Raw genomic sequence first — 20,271 nt, 5'->3', positions numbered from 1 at the left:
GCTTCAAACCAAATACAAAGCGCGGTGGTCGCTATTCACAAGGTTTGGAATAACATCCCAGTCGGTTAGAATTTCATCTTTTTTAATCGTGGTAAGAGTGACATCTATGTTTGATTCGCCATTCACAGTAGAGAATGTGAACGGCTTGTCAGCCAAGTTTTGCACACTTAAGTTGTAGGATGAAATTAAATCCCCGAGAGCTAATCCTCTAGGGTTGGTAAAACCGCTGTGCCAGAAGTTGGATTTAGCATTTAGATCCGCTGTTATAAGATTTTAGAAGCGAAATTAGTACATATATTGTCCAAACGATGGAGAGTCAATTGTATGTCTTCACTAGGCGGACAGTAAACAGATGCAATGTAAAAATTTATGAAAGGTGTAGAAATTATTAAAATGGTCACAGTGTCCGTCCACAGACCTGTAATGTTGGTAACAACCAGATCACTATTTATAACAACTATGTCACTTTTTGGAGGTTTGTCAAGCGAATGAATAATTCTTGCTGACGTGGGAAAACTCATAACTTTGTGGGTCCCACCCCCTACCTGCAAAGAATGAAAGGGTTCCTGTATGCAAATAATATCAAAATTATTTTCAAATGCTGTTATTCTAATCTCAGCCATTGCCACTCTGCAGCGCTGAACATTTGTCTGAAGAACTTTTATCCCCTCATATATAATATTACCTAAAATTGGATTCTTATTGGCCAACGCTGTTGCTGAATTTGAACCATTATCACTCATGTCTGGTTCTGCTGTCCGTAAGTTGTACTGCTTTTAAGTATTCTGGACACTTCGCATCCCTTACAGAATGATTGTAATCTCTACCACGTCTCTTGCAGTTGATACATTTTGGAGAGTCTTCTTTATGGAGACAATCTCCATAGACATGACCACCCTCTGCACAGTGTCCACAAGAAACTGCCTTATGCGAACAAAATTGTGCCGAGTGGGCATACCCCAACAATGGAAACACTTGCTTGCAATCGTAAACTTACGGAATCTGTGTGATGTAAATCCTAGATAGATTTTATCGCTATCTAAAATATACCGCATCATGCGAGGACTGAATACAACCACCCAATTAACCACCTTTACACCCGATCCAGAACTAAATCTGAAAGTCACCTCGTCTTTAACTTCATCCTGCGAGAAACCCTTTGAAACAAATGTCCAAATGCTAGTAAAACTAATAACCGGTTGCACAAATGTTCCCCACGACAGCAGGACGCAACCAGGCTGACACTTCAAGCAGGACTAGATAACCTGTATCGTCTAAGCCTCATGAAATGTACTGTTGAATGTCGTTTGTGGAGCTATGAGAAATAGGACATGATAATGCAAATGGGGTTGAACACTTTGTGTGCTAGATGTAAAGCGTGTGCGGATGTTAAGCGCCAATTCAGTGTTGTTATGGGCCTTTATGAGGACTTCAAGAACAAGGTGGATGCCCTCGAAGGATTAAAATTAGACAGCTCATCAAGCCCTCTGCTGCCTATATCAATGCCAGAGCTTGCACTTGATCATAAGGCAACCCCCAAGGCAGAATGCCCTGGTCCCACAGTAGCCAGTTGTTGTCGATGACTCTATTGTCAAGAAAACGAAAAACATATTGCATAAAAAAGGATAGATGGAATAGGATGAGGGGGGGGGGTGTCTACTGGGGAAAAAGTCGATTTCTTGGTAGAGAAGATATCATCTTTTAAGGGCATAAAATAAAAGGTGATATTATTGTGCACGTTGGCACTAATGACGTTAAGAGTAGGAGATCTGAGGACTTATCTAACAAGTACAGCTCAATATTGAAAAAAAAAGTTGAAAGTGTCTGCAAATCTGCCCAGACACGATAAGAAGGAGTATATGATGAGAACTTTATTAATCAATTCGACCGTGCAGAGATTGTGCAAGGCTCATCGGGTAGAAATTTTCTCAGGGTGGTCTGTGCTTGTTAACAGGAGGGATTGCTTCTACAGGGATGGGATACACTCAAATAAAAAGGGTGCAAGAAAATTTACTCATACAATCGAGGTAGTGTTAAAAACTGTTAGCTTGGTGGATACAGATTAACAATAGCCACAGGCACTGCTTCTATTGAAATGAGCAGCAGCCTGGAAAGTAAGGTGCTGGGGATTTCAAGAACTGCTGGGAGTCATCAAATCAAAAAAAAAAAAAAAAAAAAAAAATTATTATATTAGTGTTACCCGTAATTATATTATTGTTACCCTTATTTGTGTCAGTAAATTGCGTGTTTTCTCAAGTCGATTTGCTTGTTTTGCTGTGGAAAAAAATCTTGCTTTTTATGCCTGAGACCAACAAACTCAGCCACGAAATGAAAAAAAAGCCCATTAAAGTTCCTCGCATCATCAACGGAATTCCAACCCAGGACTTTTACATCCGGTGTGGGGAGGACGGTGACACTACCACTGTGCTACCCATGCAGACTCCTGAGTGTCATCGTGGAACAAGTCCCTTTACTGTCAACCCCTGGCTTGTAGCCGTGAAGGGTATTGTGTACGGCATGTGTCTTTTGTATGTAATAAAGAGTTCTTCTTCTTCTTCTTCTAAGTAAATACATGGGCTGTGTTAGGATAACTAAGAGTAAGTACAGATGGCCCTCGTGGGTACCACAGTTGGTACAATCGTAGTGCTCCCGACGTTGGGGGGAAAAGACCTCAGTTCGAATCCCGTAAATGAGGTTAGGAATTTTTATGAGCCTTTTTCAGAATGGGGGCTGACTTAGTCAGATGAAAGGGTGACACGACTAATTACAGACCTGCTAGTTCAACTTCTATTCCGGGCAAAATAATGGAGTCACTGGTTAAAGAAGCAATGCAGGTTCATCTAGACCAGTGGTTCTCAACCTTTTTTTTGCTTCTGGCCCACTTCTGAGTTTCATTCTGAGTTTCTGTGTAGGTGAATCATTTATTACAGTATAATTAAACAATATTCACATAGTGTTGTTTAATTATAATAAATGTAATATTTATAATAAATATGTACTTTGTCAACTGCACTTTTTATTTACACTGATGAGCCAAAACATTATGACCAACCAGAGAGTCGTTATGCAAATCGAAGCAACTGCAGGTGAGCTACGGCGCGTGCGCGGGTCATTACATGGTATAAAAAACACCTGATACTGAGCTCCATTAATCGGTGTTACTTTTGTTCTTCAGATGGGAAAGGCAGAGGACTTAAGCGAGTTTGACAAAGGCCAAAGGCCAAATTGTAATGGCCAGACAACTGGATCAGAGCATGTCCGAAACAGCACGGCTGGTGGGATGCTCATGGTTAGTACCTACTGAAAGTGGTCCGAGGAGAGGAAACCCACGAAACACTGGCGAGGTGTTGGACGACCATGGCTCATCAATGCTTGTGGTGAGCAAAGGCTCTCCTGGATGGTACGTGGCAACAGAAGGACAAATGTGGCGATTGCCCTCTGTTGCCATGATAACAGAAGAGCGACCGCCACACCGGTAATTGGGATGATGGTGATTGAAGTAATGTGTCACAACCCATAATATCTCGAACCCTGCTGAAAATGGGGCTGCGTAGCCACTTGCTGCTTCGAGTGCCCATGTTAAACACGGTTCACTGGTGACAGCACCTACAATGGACATTTTTTTTTTTCATTCATTTATTAATTACACACAATATAGTCTCAACATTATGTACATAAAAGTATATACATGATTTATATACAAGATATATTTACATATAATTATATGCTCTGACAAACATTAAACTCTCGTGTGTGTGTGTGCAAGTGTGTTCTTATTCAGGGTAGCTCCCAGGCATAAGCCCAAATCTACCTTGAGAACTTGGGAATATATAGTCTTTACAAAGCAGTCCTTAAAAAGTATGTTAAATTACCTGAGTCTGATTTTACTGTAGCGCTATTCGCACTTGAAATCCCGCACCCACTGGAGGTAGTGCAATACCAGTGAGTGCCAGCAATCCCGCGCCCCGGGTTGCCCATACCAGGGAGCCAGCAGGGGAAAAAAAATAATAATAATAAAATATATATATATATATATATATATATATATATATATAATAAAACAACAATAATATTCAATAGTCTGGATGGCACAACTATAAACTTCAAAAATCACAGTTCAACTGAATATTTCCTCAGCTGCTGTTTCACATGCACTGGAACCTCCAAAACCAATAACGGTACTATCCAGCAATCTCCAACTGTACGCCATGGATAATAGACCCTTTAGACAACCAGACCCGACGCAATGAATCTGATCCAGCACGGCAGAATCCAGAATGGAGTATTCATGATCGCAGCACAAAAGACAACCAACCAGAGCACCAGACCCAACACCATGAATCAGGTCCAGCACTCCAGCCGCCAGCCAGATGTAGAAACAAATAGTGAAACTCCATGAAGACAATTAAGAGACTAGGTTTGCCTCTGAAGAAAGGCTCTGAGAACAGTTCTTCTTGCAAAAACAGCAGCTGAAAACTCCTGAAATAAATTAAAACAGTCACGATTTGCAATAAGCAAATGCACTGTATCAAATGATAAGTCAGGAATATGCGCCATCAAAATCCGCCTTTGGTCTTCATACTCCCGACATAAAAAAATTACATGCATCCAAGACTCCTGCTCGCCACATGTACAGAAAGGATCTGTCTCCAACCCTCTCTCATATAATTTGGCCCTAAGTGAGCCGTGTCCTGTTAACAAATAAGAAGTGTACATAGAAGGCGTAAACCAAGATGCCACGGTTTTTGCCAATGCATAGTTAAGCGAGCATCGAAACTGGACCTTGAGTGATTCTAAGAAGGTCATCTGGTCCGATGAATCATGTTATATGTTGCACCATGTGGACGGCCGGGTAAGTGTGCGCCGTTTACCTGGGGCAGTGATGGCTCCTGGATGCACCGTGGACGAAAACAAGCTGGTGGTGGAGGTGTCATGCTTTGGGCGATGTTCTGCTGGGATACCTTGGGTCCAGTCATCCATGTGCCGGGCACTCTGATGTCTACCACCTACCTAAAAATACTGTTTGTCAATAGTTTCGGCCTTTCAAATCCTAGCGCTATTACCCTCCCCCCCCACGCAAAATATCAAAAAAAATTTTTTTTTTTTTTTTTTTTTAGGTCCTAGCCACTGAAATCTCAGGAAATTAGGTGGCAGAACCTGCCAGATTAAATAATTACAATGCTGGTATACCTGGCCTGCCTCCACGGGGCTGAGTGCGGCCAACGTTGGGCCTCAGCAGGGGTCCAGCGGCTAAATGGCCAGAAGAACAACGGTACATAACACTATACGTATACAGTATCCATACACTTTTAAATCTCTGGTCTTTCCAGTGAACTCACACACCTACAATGAAAGCAACGCAGAGATGGGGGAACCCCCTGGTTCACCCATCTCTGAATATCAGGTAGATGGTCATAATGTTTTGGCTCATTGGTGTATAACATCTATTATTTGTTTATAATATAATCAACATTAATAATAAAATGAGGTTTATTAACTACACTAAATACACTGAATTGACACTAAATACACTCTATACTCTACACTCTTCCTAAACATCACAGCAGAGATGGGAGAAATCTCGGGAGCCGTTAGACTCCAACATATCTTACCTAAACATCATTGCTGACTAGATACACCATTTCATGGCAACGGTCTTTCCCTCGTGCGGTGCCGTCTTTCAGCAGGATCATGTGCCATGCCACACCGCCCGGATTGTTCGAGACTTGTTCACGGAAGATGAGGAAGACTTCCAAGTATTGCCCTGTCCTCCAAATTTCCCCAGACATCAATCCCATCGAGCACCTGTGGTTTGTGTTCTATCAGCAACTCCGATCTGTGGCGTCTCAATCAACATTTAGAAATCTTGTAGCGTCCATGCCTCGTCGGGTACGAGCTGTTTTGGCTGCACGTGGAGGATCAACATCATATTAGGTATTTAGTCATAATGTTTTGGCTCATTGGTGTATAACATATATTATTCGTTTATAATATAATCAATATTAATAAAAAATGAGGTTTATTAATTACAATCTTTATTTATAATAGAATTTTTATAATATTGTTTATTCACAATACACAATTATGCTCCTAACAAAAAAATATTCCATAATATATTATTACTAATATAATTTTTTTTATATTAGTAATAATTTTATTTTAGATGTGAATTTTTCGTGACCCATTTAACAGTTTCCATGGCCCCCAATTTTACGACTTTTTCCTGTGGCCCTTTAGAAATACGGCATGGCTCCCTGGGGGACCAGACACAGTGCAGACACAAAATGAGTTTATTAAGGGGAAACCTTGCCTGGCCAATTTGATCGGATACTAAGATGTGGTATCCAATATTAGGTAGATGGTTATAATGGATCATCTACCTAATATTGGAATAATGGACCATCTACATAATGGAACTGGAGGAACACAAAGGAACTGGATTAAATATATAATTTTGATATCATATATTTGGATTTCAGAAGGTTTTTGATACTGTTGCACATAAAAGACTGCTGTATAAACTGGAGCAATGTGGCGTTTAAGGGAAAGTTAATGCTGTGGATAAAGGGATGAGTAAGTGGGGGAAGACAGATAGTGATTATCAATGGGCACTGTGGACTAATGTTATTGGTTAAGTACTTCTGGGTTCAGTGGGTGTGCCCATTGTTTTCAGTATTTATTATTGATATTGATGAAGGTATATCAGGCGTAATATCAAAGTTTGCAGATGATACAAAGATTGGCGGGGCTGTTAATAACAGTAAGCAGGGTAAGCTATTGAACAGGATCTAGTAAAATTGGACTGAGAAATGGCAGTTGAAATGGACTGAGAAATGGCAGTTGAAATTTAACTTTGACAAATGCAAGGTGCATATGGGTAGCTGTAATCCTAGAGTAACTTACAAATTGTGTGGTACTACAATCGTACTACAATCAATTTCCTGGGATAATCATGCTGTCAGACGTAAATTATTTGATTAGTGCAGAAATGCTGCCAGTACAGCTCACGAGGTTTGATCAGTGATATGCAGAAACTCTGCTAACATAGACAAGGAGGTGATTATCCTTTTGTAAAGACAATGGTCAGTAAACAGCTTGAGTATTGCATACAGGTTCGGAGGCCTCACTTTAGGAAGGATGTAGATCTACTCTGGAGGGTGCAAAGAAGGGAACAAAAGGGTGCTCTTACCTAGAAATGCTTCAATTTTACAAATTGCAGCTTCTGGAGGCTAGGCACCTTTGGGGTGATCTGATTGAGGTGTTTAAGGCGAATGGATTGAGTAAGCTGATCGCGTATGGCACTCTTCCTCTTGTTGAGACTACACACTTGAGGGAGCATAAATTTAAGTTAAGGAAGGATGGTTGCAGGATAGATATGTGGAAGTTTTCCTTCAGCCAGCGGGTGGCTGATTGTTGGAACAGACTTCCATCTGTCTTTGTAGAAGTGGGTGGGTTGAATAAAGTCTAGGAAGAACTAGTCAAATCTTGGAGGGTGCGAAATGCGTGTGCGTGTGTGTGTGTGTGTGTGTGTGTTGCTTTCTTGCCACCACCATCACCCTACTACTTAGGTGGTATACTTAGAAATATTCACCTGTTATTACAGCAGACTCTCGATTTACCGGGATCAGTTTAACCGGGACATTTCAAGACTCCAAATAAAAAAAAATAAAATAAAATAAAATCAACCAGGAAACACAAAATTCAAGTAATAACTAGAATAACTTGTTTTGCAAATCGTAAATAAGCGACAAGAAGCGGCATTATAAAGTCGTCATTGGGAGATTATTATCTTACAACCCCCACTGTCTTCACACACGATGCTCAAAAAAAAAAAAAAAAAAAAGAGCGAGAGAGTGAGAGAACAAACGTTTAGTTTGCTTTAGTGCGTCGCTTCGATTGTTCTGTTCCTTTGCACCGCAAAGGGAAAAATTTTATTTCATTATTTATGTCAGGGATGATAACGAAAAAATTTTTTTTTGTTCAGAAATGACGAAAATGATGGTTACGAGTTGCGCTTTCAAGAAGCTATTAGATTTAAAATCTAATAGCCTCCTTTTCTCCTTTTCCATCTTGTGGACAAGATGGTTGTTGTTGTTATTATTTTTTTTTTTTTTAGGAGCATTAGCAACTAAGGCCATATTGCTCCGGTGCAGTGGTCATTCCCTGACCTTTCCGCATCCTCCGTATTTGGTGGTGACGGGCTCGAACCCCGGTCTAATCAAGAAGCGTGTGCTACGCACTGCTGCTCCTTCCCACCTGGCTACGGAGGCGCCTTGGACAAGATGGAACGGCTACCTACCTGACTGACATTGCGGTGCCGAACACTAGCAATGTCCAGAAAACCCATGAGGAAAAAATTAGCAAGTACACGAACCTGAGACATTGAGATCAAGGAGATGTGGCATATGCAAGAAGTATCAATCATCCCAATCATCGTATCAACCACCGGTATGGTACCAAAGACTCTACATAGCAGCCTAGCATCAATAGGGTTATGTCCGGTCTGTTGTGCAGGATGGTCTTATCCGTTATTATGGCGCGGTCCCAGTACAGCTCGTGGGTTCGGGTTTCTAGTACTGCCTGGGATTTGTACTTGTATTATGGTACTGTACACTTTCTTTGGTCAACTGGTATTTCCTCGATAGCTTCTGATGTATTATCCTGGCTACCTGGTCGTGTCTATGAGTGTACTCAGTCTGCGTGATCACCTTGCACCCCGCAATTATTATTATTATTGCTCTTATATTATTTCTCCCTGATTGGAGGATTACACTCCGTGACGGGTACTGCTACCAAGTACACAGGTTGGTTTTAATGTCCGGTGTTACTGTTAGTCGAGGAAATCTCTGACTATCCTACAGGTGTTCAGGTTGCGATTTTCTGAAGTTCCTTGTAGGTGTTCTCTGGAAGACCTATTGCTGCTAGGCTGCTATGCAGAGTTATTATTATTATTATTATTATTATTATTTTATTTTTATTTTATCAAGAGAATTTGTTTACAATAAAAGTTTGTTTACAATAAAATTTGTTTACAAAATATTAATTAATAATAATAATAATAATACAATACAATTTATTTTTATCAAGAAATTTGTTTACAATACAAGAACTCGTTAAGAAAAGTAAATTTCTTGACAACAAGTTGCAATTCATCAGTTAAATCAGTTTTTGCATAAAAAAATTGTTAGCTATAATAATAATAATTATTATTATTATTATTATTAGCTACATGGTGCAAGGAAGCCTGAGGCTTATGCTGCACCAGCCAAAAAAAAAAAAAAAAAAAATATATATATATATATATATATATATCCCAAGTTACCCTGAGAGAGAGAGAGAGAGAGAGAGAGGGAGCGAGGGGGAGGGACAAAAGTAGAACGGAATCACCAAGAAAGATAAGAATGATGATATCTAACAGAAAAGCCCAATAACCCGGAAAATGCCAATTGTTTTTATGGCAGTGACCTCCAGAAATGTGTTTCAGTAAAATGTGAGCTCGCGTGCTGTGATAATAGTGAGTTTTTGCCTTAACCCTGTGAAGTTCTTTACAGAAAATTTAAATTTGACCGTTATCATGGTGCCGACTAAGAGAATATGTGACAGCGGTACAAGTAAATCTACCAAGAAAAGGAAAACGATCGATTTGGATCAGAAAATTTAAATAATAACGATGAATGAAAATGGCCAAGCATTAACAAGTATCGCGCGGAATTCAGATTTTTCAGTGGCAATGGTGAACACAATAATAAAGGACAAAGACAGAATGCGAGATGTGGTGAAGGGATCAGCACCAATGAAGTCAACTATGATTAACCTAAGGGTGAGTATGGGCTTGGCACACCCAAGGTTCTGAGCTGGATATCATCATTCTTCTCTTTCTTGGTGATTCCCTTATACTTCTCTCTCTCTCTTTCAGGGTAATTCAGAATTTTTTTTTGGCTGGTGCAGCATAAGCCTCAGGCTTTCTTGCACCACATGGATGATAATAATAATAATACAATACAATACAATACAATACAATGCAAATTTATTTATCATTTGAATTTGTTTACAATACAAGAACTCGTTAAGAAAAGTAAATTTCTTGACAAGTTGCAATTCATCAGTTAAATCAGTTTTTGCACACAAAATTGTTAGCTAACAGAAAAGACAATGAAGTCATTACGCCTAGTACATTCTACTCTGTAAACAGAGGTAGTGATTGATCCGCATTGAAAATCTATTCTACTGTATCATTGAGTATCAAAAATTTTCTTACTAGGAATTTTAATTTGGATATAATAATAATAATAATAATAATAATAATAATAATAATAATAATAATAATGGCCAAACAGCAGAAAGGATGCAAGCGGAGGAGCAAAGGATGCAAGGAGCAATTAACCATAGATGCCGCAGTTATGGAGCAAGCCTTCAAGAAGCACCGCAACCTATACACGGCCTACATCGATTACTGTAAGGCCTTCGACTCCGTACCTCACAGCTGGCTAATAGAGACCCTGAAGATCTACAAGGTCAATCCGATAGTGACAAACTTCCTAGGAGCAACAATGGCGAAATGGAGTACCACCATTAAGGTCGAGAATATCACAACCAGGCCAATCCCAATTAGAAGAGGAATCTTTCAGGGAGATGCTCTGAGCCCACTATGGTTCTGTCTAGCATTCAACCCGCTATCCACCATGCTCAACGGCAGCAAATATGGTTATAACCTCAAAGAAGGAAGAAAGAACCTGTACACCCTCACCAACCTGATGTACATGGATGACATCGAGCTCTACGCGGCAACCGAGAAGCAACTCCAGAAAGTACTCCGGATCACTGAAGAATTCAGCAAGGACATCAGCATGGAATTTCGTCTAGAAAAATGCAAGACCCACACACTGCACCAGGGAAAATTAGTTGGCCGAAACTACCAGCTGCTGACTGGTAAAGAGATCGAAGCTATGACAGAAGGAGGGACCTACAAATACCTAGGGATGATGCAGACTGAGCAGTTGGAACACAAGGAAATCAAGAAGTGCCTGACCAAAAAATATCATCAGACACTCAGAAACCTGCTGAAAGCAAAATTGAACGGAGGGAACACAATTAAAGCCATAAACACCTATCCAGCTCCGGTAATAATATACACATTGGGGGTCATAGATTGGACTAACACCGAGCTAGAAGATATCATGCGAAAGACAAGGACAATGGTGACCAAGAGTCGCCAACACCATGCGAAGTCAGCAGTGGAGAGAACAACAATACCTCGGAAAGAGGGAGGAAGGGGCCTGAGAGACCTGACAGAAAAACAGAAAACAGCGATAGTTAACCTGAAAGATTACTTCGAGAACAACACAGCACCACTCCACCAGGCCATAAGAAGATAAATAAGTGGTATACCCCACTCAACCTAAGCGAGGAAACCCTTCCCACCCAAACGGTACAAGAAACGAAGATAGAAGATGGGAAAAGAAGACACTCCATGGCAGACACTACAATGACCTCCATCAAGATCACATCGATAACATTGCTTCCAATGCATGGCTCACAAGCGGGACGCTCTTCCCCGAGACTGAAGGATTCATGCTGGCTATCCAAGACCAGGTAATCAACACCAGAAACTATAGAAAATACATCTCAAAGGAGCCAGCAATGTCAGATGACACATGTGGACGATGCCACCTGGCCTCAGAAACGATTCAATACATCACTGAAGGATGCAAGGTGATCACCCAGACTGAGTACACTCATAGACACGACCAGGTAGCCAGGATAATACATCAGAGGAAATACCAGTTGACCAAAGAAAGTGTACCATACTACAAGTACGAACCACAGGCAGTACTAGAGACCCGAACTCACAAGCTGTACTGGGATCGCGCCATAATGTTGACCATCCCGCACAACAGACCGGACATAACCCTTGTGGACAAGATGGAAAAAGCTACGTACCTGATTGACATAGCAGCAGAGCCGGCCCGAGGGGGGTGCGAACGGTGCGAGCGCACAAGGCCCCGCGTTTCTGAAGGCCCCACGCCGCTGACTGATTTTCCAAAATAAAAATGGTTTCATTTTTTTTTTGTTTTAATACTGTTGCAAAATCTAGCAACATCGCCATAAAATGGCCATATTTTTAATATACATAAGAAATAAAATGTCAGTAATCATGTTATTAAAATTAACTGAAAGCCCGCCAAGAATTCTCCAAAGAACACGGAAAAATATATTTTCTTTCAAATATATTTAAAATATCTCTCCTTACAAGTCGCTCAGATGTACGATTATATGTTGCCAGTGTTTGCATAGTTATCGTACTCTAAAGGCTATATAATACCACCGACTAGGTTTTCTCGGCCCTTTTTCGCTCTCTACCTTCGAGAGATCGAGTGAATTCGAAATTATTCAAAAAGTCAACTTAAATTTTATTCTGAGAAAATTTTAAGTTAATAATACTGGTTTGACCAAAGCACTTATGCTGCAAAAGAATTCCAAAGCACAGTATATGCTCTGCTGAAGTCATAATTTGAATTTAGTTCTGGAGACATTTCAAAATTATCTTCTCTTGCAAATTCATTTTTTGGGACTTTACAAAGCATATATAATATTTTTGCAAGTTCTGTGATACGCTGGGATATATTAAAAGAGCATATCAAACATCTTACTCCAAAACCACTGTCAGCAACGAGGTGGGAAGGTCGCCTCGAAAGTGTGAAATGTGTGAGATACCAAGTACCACAATTTTCTCTAGCTTTGAAATACCTTTATGAACATACCAGTGACATGAAAACGAAATCCAATCAATCGAAAATAAACTTACTTCATTTGAATTTTTATTAAGTTTGGTCATTTGGTATGACATACTGAATGAAGTAAATATTGTGAGCAAGATATTTCAAAATTCAAATATAGATATCGGTACTGCAAATTCACATTTAAAAGGCCTTTTAATTTTTTTTGAACAGTATCGTGAATCGGGTTTCAAATCTTCTTTAATAACTGCAAAGGAAATAGCTGAAAAATTATAAGTGATATCTGAATTTAAGAATCAAAGAACTGGACGAAAAACAAAGCAATTTTGTTATGAAGGAACCGATCAGCCTATTTCATCAGGCGAAGAATATTTCAGAATTCAATATTTTCTAGTCATAATCGATAGTGCGATTATTTCTTTTAAGAAAAGATTCGAAATTTATCGCGAACATGAGACATCATATGGTTTTTTATATAATTCGGATAATATTCAAAAACTGACTGAAAAACGATATTCTTAAATGTTGCAAAGACTTAAATGCTACCTTGCAAGACGATATTGATTGCATAGATTTATTTAATGAAATCAAAATTTGTCGTCGAGTTTTGCCTTCCAGGATCACAATATTACAAATATTACAATATTTACTTAAAAAATAATTTATTTGAATTGTATCCAAATTTTGTTACTGTTCTGAAAATTATATTAACCTTACCAATTACCGTCGCATCTGCAGAAAGATCTTTCTCAAGATTGAAAATTATAAAAAAATTACTTGAGATCTAGCATTAATCAAGAACGATTTACCTCCTTAGCCATTTTATCTATCGAATCCGAAATAGCCAAAAAACTAAATTATATATCAACGAATTTGCCATAAAACATGTAAGAAAATGAAGCAAAAATCACATATTGTGATCTTATTCGATTAAGTCGCATACCAAATTGTATTTTATAAGTATATGAAGCAATTATTTTTCTTATTTGATTTATTAAAGATTTTTTTGTGATTGAAATGTTAAGTTTATTAAAATAATTTAATTATTTATCATTTTCATGTAATCCTTACTAAACCAATTTGTGCAATGTAATAAATATCAAAATGCAATAAATTATTTTGTTGTACAAATTTGTATCAAGGCCTCGCAAGTCAACTTTGCACCAGGCCCCGCTTTTGTTCGGGCCGGCCCTGCATAGCAGTGCCGAACACTAGCAATATCCAGAAAACCCATGAGTAAAAAATTAGGAAGTACACGAACCCGAGCCATGAGATCAAGGGGATGTGACATATGCAAGAAGTATCAACCATCCCAATCATCGTGTCAACAACCGGTATGGTACCCAAGACTCTACATAGCAGCCTAGCAGCAATAAGTCTCCCAGAAAGGAACTCCAGAAAGTCGCATTCCTGAACACTTGTAGGATAGTCAGAGATTTCCTCGACCGACAGTAACACCAGACATTATAACCACCCTGTGTACTTGGTAGCAGTCACGGAGTGGAATCCCCCAATCAGGGAGAAATAATATTAGAGAAAACAATAATAATAATAATAATATTAATAATAATAATAACCAAGGCTACGAAATACATATCAGTTTTTGTACAATTTTCCCTTTATGTTTTCTTTTCTTATGTGCCACTCCAGCTACTTCACCGCTGTCCCCAGATAAAGTTTTTAAGTGAACTAATTAAAAATATATAACTTTTTATATATATATAGCTAATAGAAAAAAATATATATAACTAACTAATTGAAAAATATATAACTATTTTTTTTTATTCTTCTGAGGATATTATGTGGTTTTTGTAATTTTTGCATATCACGGATATAGTAATAGTGTTTTATTAGTCATTCCCGAGTTACGCAAAACTCGTCTTGCGTAAGAAGTCGTGGAACTTATCTGTCATTTTTGTCGGTGACTTACTGTATTTTTGGATTAATGGGGAAATCAATTATCCGCGATTTTTTTTAACCATCTATCTCGGAAAATCTAGTGTCTACTGTATTTATTATAGTATATATATATATATATATACTATAATAACTTTATATATATATATATGTGTTATTTTTGCAGCAAGGGGAAGAAAAGAAAGATGAATATAGAAAGGAAAACAGAAGTATGGAAAGACGGTAAGAATATTTTAAAGGAAATAGTTTCGAACTTATTTGTAAAGGAATTTTTGTCATCTTTTCTTACATCGGATAACCGGAAGATCCACCAATCGGATGATTGGTGGATCTTAACTTCGGTTTCTGTATTGACACAAATAGATCGCAACTATCTACCTTCACCTTGGCAACACAAAGGTCTTCATGTTTGCTTTTAGTATAATATTTTGTTTTTCCTATTTGTGTAACTTATACTAATAATCTGTTTTTGCTTAGATTACTGTTTCCACATTTCCGTTTTAGCTGAGATTACTGTATCGAGTGAAGGGTATTTTAAAACAAAAAAATAAAAATAAAAATTCTCTTTCTTAAAAGAAAATATTTAATAAATTCCTCTAAATTCCTGTTAATATTAAATGAATTCCTTAAAAGAGAATATTAAATGAATTCCTTAAAAGAGAATATTCAATGAATTCCTTAAAAGAGAATATTAAATGAATTCCTTAAAAGAGAATATTAAATTAAATTCCTGTGATAAAAAACACATTTGGTTGTAGAGCTCAGACTGAGCTGGAGCGTACTAGACCTCAATTTCGATTATTCGTAAGCATCGTTTGTCATGTATTTTTTGATTATTAAAAATGAGATTCTCAAAATTTTGCATTTCGCCAGTTGTACATCTCCCCTCTTTTTTTTTTTTTCTGATGCATGTGTTACGCAGAGCTGAAAGGTTTTTCAGCGCCCTCTTAATAAGGATATGTATATTTCTTGCCTTGTTGTTCTTCTGTTTTTGGCGCCCCTTAAAGATTGGCGCCCCGTGCCTTAATCCGGCACTGTGTCGTAGTAGTAAAATACAATGGTAGAGAAATGCAAGTGCTTTGAGTGACCTTGGTTTAAGTCCGTATGACACCCGAATACGGTGGTTTCTTGTATTTTCTCTATTTTGTGACCTCCTCTCTACGTCCGGAGTATAAAAAAGAAATTAATTTAATTGTTCTATTTAACAGATATTTTCACAGCCAATGTTTGATCCGAATTGGTATAGATAATTACTCTCGCCCATTGGAATACAATTAGAAAAGAAGCCACCAGTTTACTTGAACTTACAGATTCGTAGCACCCATTTTTCTTATGCGTCATTTATAGCCGAAGTTTTATTTTTTGAGACACCCATCATCATTAAAATGTCTTTCCCGAAAATTACAACTTACAGATATTTTTCTTTCTTCTTGCCACTTGTTCCATACTCTGTGGATGGCACTCAACAATTCCTTGTGTTTGTCATCCCGATAAAAAAAAAAAAAAAAAAAAATACGAATTTTATGAAGGAATGTTAAACAACACCAATAAGATGCGTTCATTTCTTTTCCCTTATTCGGTGACAATATTTTCTTGGAGAAAATAAAGCCTGAGAAAATAAAGGGCAAAATCTAAATAGGTTCATTAAGGATAAAAAAAAAAAAAAAAAAAAAAAAAAGTTTATTTTTATTACTTTGTTTTACAAAGGAAAATTCAAGAGCAAAACTAAGAAAAATTTTTTACAAAAATATAAAAAAAACGCTTATTCTAATAAAAATATCTAACGTAAAATAATATATGTAAATTTATTTAAAAAAACAACAACTCAATTTTCATAGACTGCATTTTTCTTAAAAAGTCATCTAAAAAGCTCATCTTTTAACAAGTCATAAAACTGCATACAACTCTTATCAAAATTGCATTTAGTATAAATGCATGCTTTCACTGTTTCAACTTTCAGTTGTGTTTTTATGCTGGTCCACATATTGTTTATTACTGAAATTATTCTCTCAGTAAGAGCATTTGATCCCCTGAGACATAGGCAAAATTCTAGAATTTTTAAAAGATGTTTGTTTATCAAAAAGTATCTAAATATTTCAACCCATTTATGATGGCAGGTCATTTCCTCATTTTGTTGCCACTCTTCAAGTTTTTCCCTAGTAACATAATTTTTAACCAATAAACTTCACCAAATAACTGACCATCATCAATATTCAGTTTTATTTTATTTGAAATAAAAGAAACGCTCTCCTCAACCTTCGTCCACAATGGAATTTCTCACAAAACAATTCTTTCAAATACTTCCATTTCTAGGAAGGTGCTGTCCCATTGATTCAAATAGTCAATGCAGGTTTGTAAAATGATTGAACCGATCCCTTAAATATAATTTTACATCAACGTTGTTTTGTTTTTCTTCTAATTCTGAAATGATTTTCTTAATATTCATTGGTAAAAATTCTTAATGTTTTCACTCACTCAACTTTAATTTCAATTAATTTAAATTGACAAAAGTTTCACATATAGAAATATCTTCAGATTCAATTTTTAGAACATGTTTATGAAAAATAACCATGGTTCAGCTAACGGATCATTAAAAACTTTTTTGAGAACTGTGGGACATCTTTCTTGTTCCAAAAAATACAATTTTAGAGGTTTAAAAAGTTTCAAAATCCTTTGTAAAACCAGTAGAAGAGTCAACCATCTAGTTTTACTCTAATCTACCAGTTTCTTATACTAGCATTAGCATTAGTAGAGGCATATGATGCAAGAAAGCAAGCTTATGCAGCATCAGCCAAAAAAAAAAAAAAAAAAAGACCCACTTCCACTTCACCCCTCCGTTCGTTTGAAATACCTGTCCAGCTGAGCCTTAAATTTACTTAGGCTATCAACTTCCACGATAAGAGATGGAAGTGTGTTCCACCAACCAACTACCCGCTGGTTAAAGGCAAATTTCCACACGTCTATCCTACATCTGTCTTTCCTCAATTTGAATTTATGCCCTCTCAGGTGTTTATTCTGAGCAAGAGGAAGAATCCCATCAGCATTGAGCATGCTCAAACCATTCAAGGTTTTATACACCTCTATCAGATCACCTCGCTGGTGCTTAGTCTCCAGACACTTTAATTTGCAAAACTTAAGCCTTTCTTCGTAAGAGTACCCCTTTGTTCCATTTACTAATCTTGTTGCCCTTCTCTGTACTCGTTCCAGCAGCTCTACATCCTTCTTGAAATGAGGCCTCCAGACCTGTATACAGTACTCAAGGTGTGGCCTGACCATTGCCAATAATCACATGGGAATAATCACCTCCTTATCCCTGCTACAAAAATTCCTGTATATCATTGACAAGACACCATGAACTACTCTTGCAGGCCGTCTGCACTGCTCAGAGAACTTCATATCTGCCTGCACAATTACCCCCATGTCCTTTTCATTCTCTACCACTGTCAGTGTAGTACCACAGAGTTGATACGTTGCTCTGGGGTTGCTGTTTGCCATATGTAGTACTTTACATTTGTCAATGTTAAACTTCATCTGCCACTTCTCAGCTCATCTGCTCAACCTTTCCAGATCCTCTTGCAGCAGCATAGTGTCAGTAGTGTCCTTGACAACCCTGCCAGCCTTTGTATCGTCTGCAAACTTTGACATTAAGCTTGATGTACCATCATCAATATCATTTATGAATACAGAAAACAATAATTGACCCAACACTGAACCCTGAGTGACTCCACTAATAACATTAGTCCACGATGAGCGGTGTCTATTGATTACCACTCTCTGTCTTCTCCCCCTCAACCACCCCTTTATCCATAGCAGCAATTTGCCTCCAATGCCACACTGCTCCAATTTGTGCAGCAGTCTTCCATGTGCAACAGTATCAAAAGCCTTTCTAAGATCCAAGCATATAATATCAAAGTTATTCCCTGCATCCAGTTCTTTTGTGACTTCATCATAGTATCCAATCAAATTGGTTAGGCAAGACTTCCCCTTAACAAAATCATGCTGTGTCCGAGCTGTAACTGAAGTCTTGTCTAGATGATCCTGCAGTGCTTCTTTAACCAGTGCCTCCATTAATTTTCCTGGAACAGAAGTTAAGCTCACAGGTCTATAATTACTTGTGTTGGCCTTTGATCCTCCTTTGTGAATTGGGGTCACATTTGCGCATCTCCAGTCTGTTGGTACCTCCCCTGATCCAAGGATGCTCTCATAATTATAGCTAAGGGTTTGTTTACTTCCTTTGCTGCCTCCTGTAATATAACTGGATAGGTCCCATCCACCCCAGGTGCCTTTCTTGTGTTTATCTTAAACAATTTTTCCTCCACTTTACTCTCAGTTATTACAAGATTCTCTAGCTTACTGTCAGAGTTGAATACACCTCTGGCATACCCCTCGCTGAATAACTCCTCATGTGTGAATGTCGATGCAAAATATTCATTTAGTTTGTTAGCCATCTGAGCAGGATCATGAACAGTTGACCCATCGATATCAAGTGGACCACTCTGATTCATCCCCTTCCTTCTAGAGTTTACATAAGTAAAGAACTCTTTGCTGTTTTTCTTTGCATCCCTTGCCGAAGATTTTTCGTAATCTGCCTTTGCCTGCAACCTCCTTTGTAACTTGGTTACAGATCAACTTGTATCTATCATAGGCTTCTGTGTCATGTGTTAATTTATATGTATCCCATGCATTTTTCTTCTCTGCCGTATGTCTCATTAGTTCAAGATATACATGTTCATACTAAACATGTATATCATAACATATTTCCCTAAATTTTTCAGTTCTAATTGTGTAGATGTAAAAGTATGAATAAATTTTGGTAAAACTATAGAACAGGGTTCTCTTCCAAAATGGTGGCGAGAAGAGGAGGAAGAAGGCAGTGATTAACATGCCTAACCCACTATGGTTAGTGTTAGTTAGAGTGTCTCCCCTTCTTTCAGCTGATTTAAAATCAGGAACTTGTTTTCCTATTTTAAAACAGTGCGAAGGGGAGGGGATAAATACCCTAAGACTGTGGCAGTCTGGAGAGGGACCCAATTCTAAAGATCAGCCACAAATATAACTACAAATACAAATTCACTAATACAACTTCAATATCGATATCATCAGCCTTTTCTATGCTTCGCATAGAAAAGGCTGATGATATTGCATTAACACATTTTAAGTGAGCTATGACGTTATAAGAAGCAAGTATTAGAAAAGGCTTTTGTGTAATCAGGCCATGGATTAAGTGGTTATATTCGTACAATAAAAGTTAAATGATTTAATAAAAATAAAGGACAAAAGTGCGTTTTTGAAAAATAAATAAATCTAAAGGACAGCTTCCTAAAATAAAGGACTGTCCTTTATAATAAAGGACGTATGGTCACCTTAGATTGCAATGCAAGGAGGCTGCTGTCGAAGTAGGCCCAAAATATGTAATTTAAAATTCTTATTGTGGCCCTTGATGATATTTTCACGGGAGAATGGGGTATTAAAGTCATGTTTTGTGTATTTCGTTCATACAGAATGTCTCTGGAAAATAAAAGTGCAGAATTGGTTTTTTGATGATGGTTGGGTGCTGGTTGGTTGGTTCGTTTTTGTAGAGTTTTAGGTTCATTAACAACTTAGGTCATATTATGCC

General features: G+C 37.9%; 1 protein-coding gene across 2 annotated transcripts in view; it reads left to right on the top strand.

Moving 5' to 3' along the window:
* Nucleotides 1–20,271, top strand: part of LOC150091211 (hemocytin-like) — a 1,750,539-nt gene that overhangs the window by 11,809 nt on the left and 1,718,459 nt on the right. For both annotated transcript variants that reach the window (XM_090374755.1, XM_090374750.1), the window contains exon 2: nt 14,821–14,876. In XM_090374755.1, coding sequence (XP_090230881.1) covers nt 14,821–14,876 — 56 coding nt within the window. The remainder of the gene's footprint in view (nt 1–14,820; nt 14,877–20,271) is intronic.

Source organism: Mastigoproctus giganteus, chromosome 1, assembly GCF_048544385.1.
Source record: "Mastigoproctus giganteus isolate SK-2022 chromosome 1, ASM4854438v1, whole genome shotgun sequence".
Lineage (NCBI taxonomy): Eukaryota > Metazoa > Arthropoda > Arachnida > Uropygi > Thelyphonidae > Mastigoproctus > Mastigoproctus giganteus.
The sequence above is the reverse complement of the archived record's forward strand: the minus strand, read 5'-3'. Positions and strand labels throughout refer to the sequence as shown.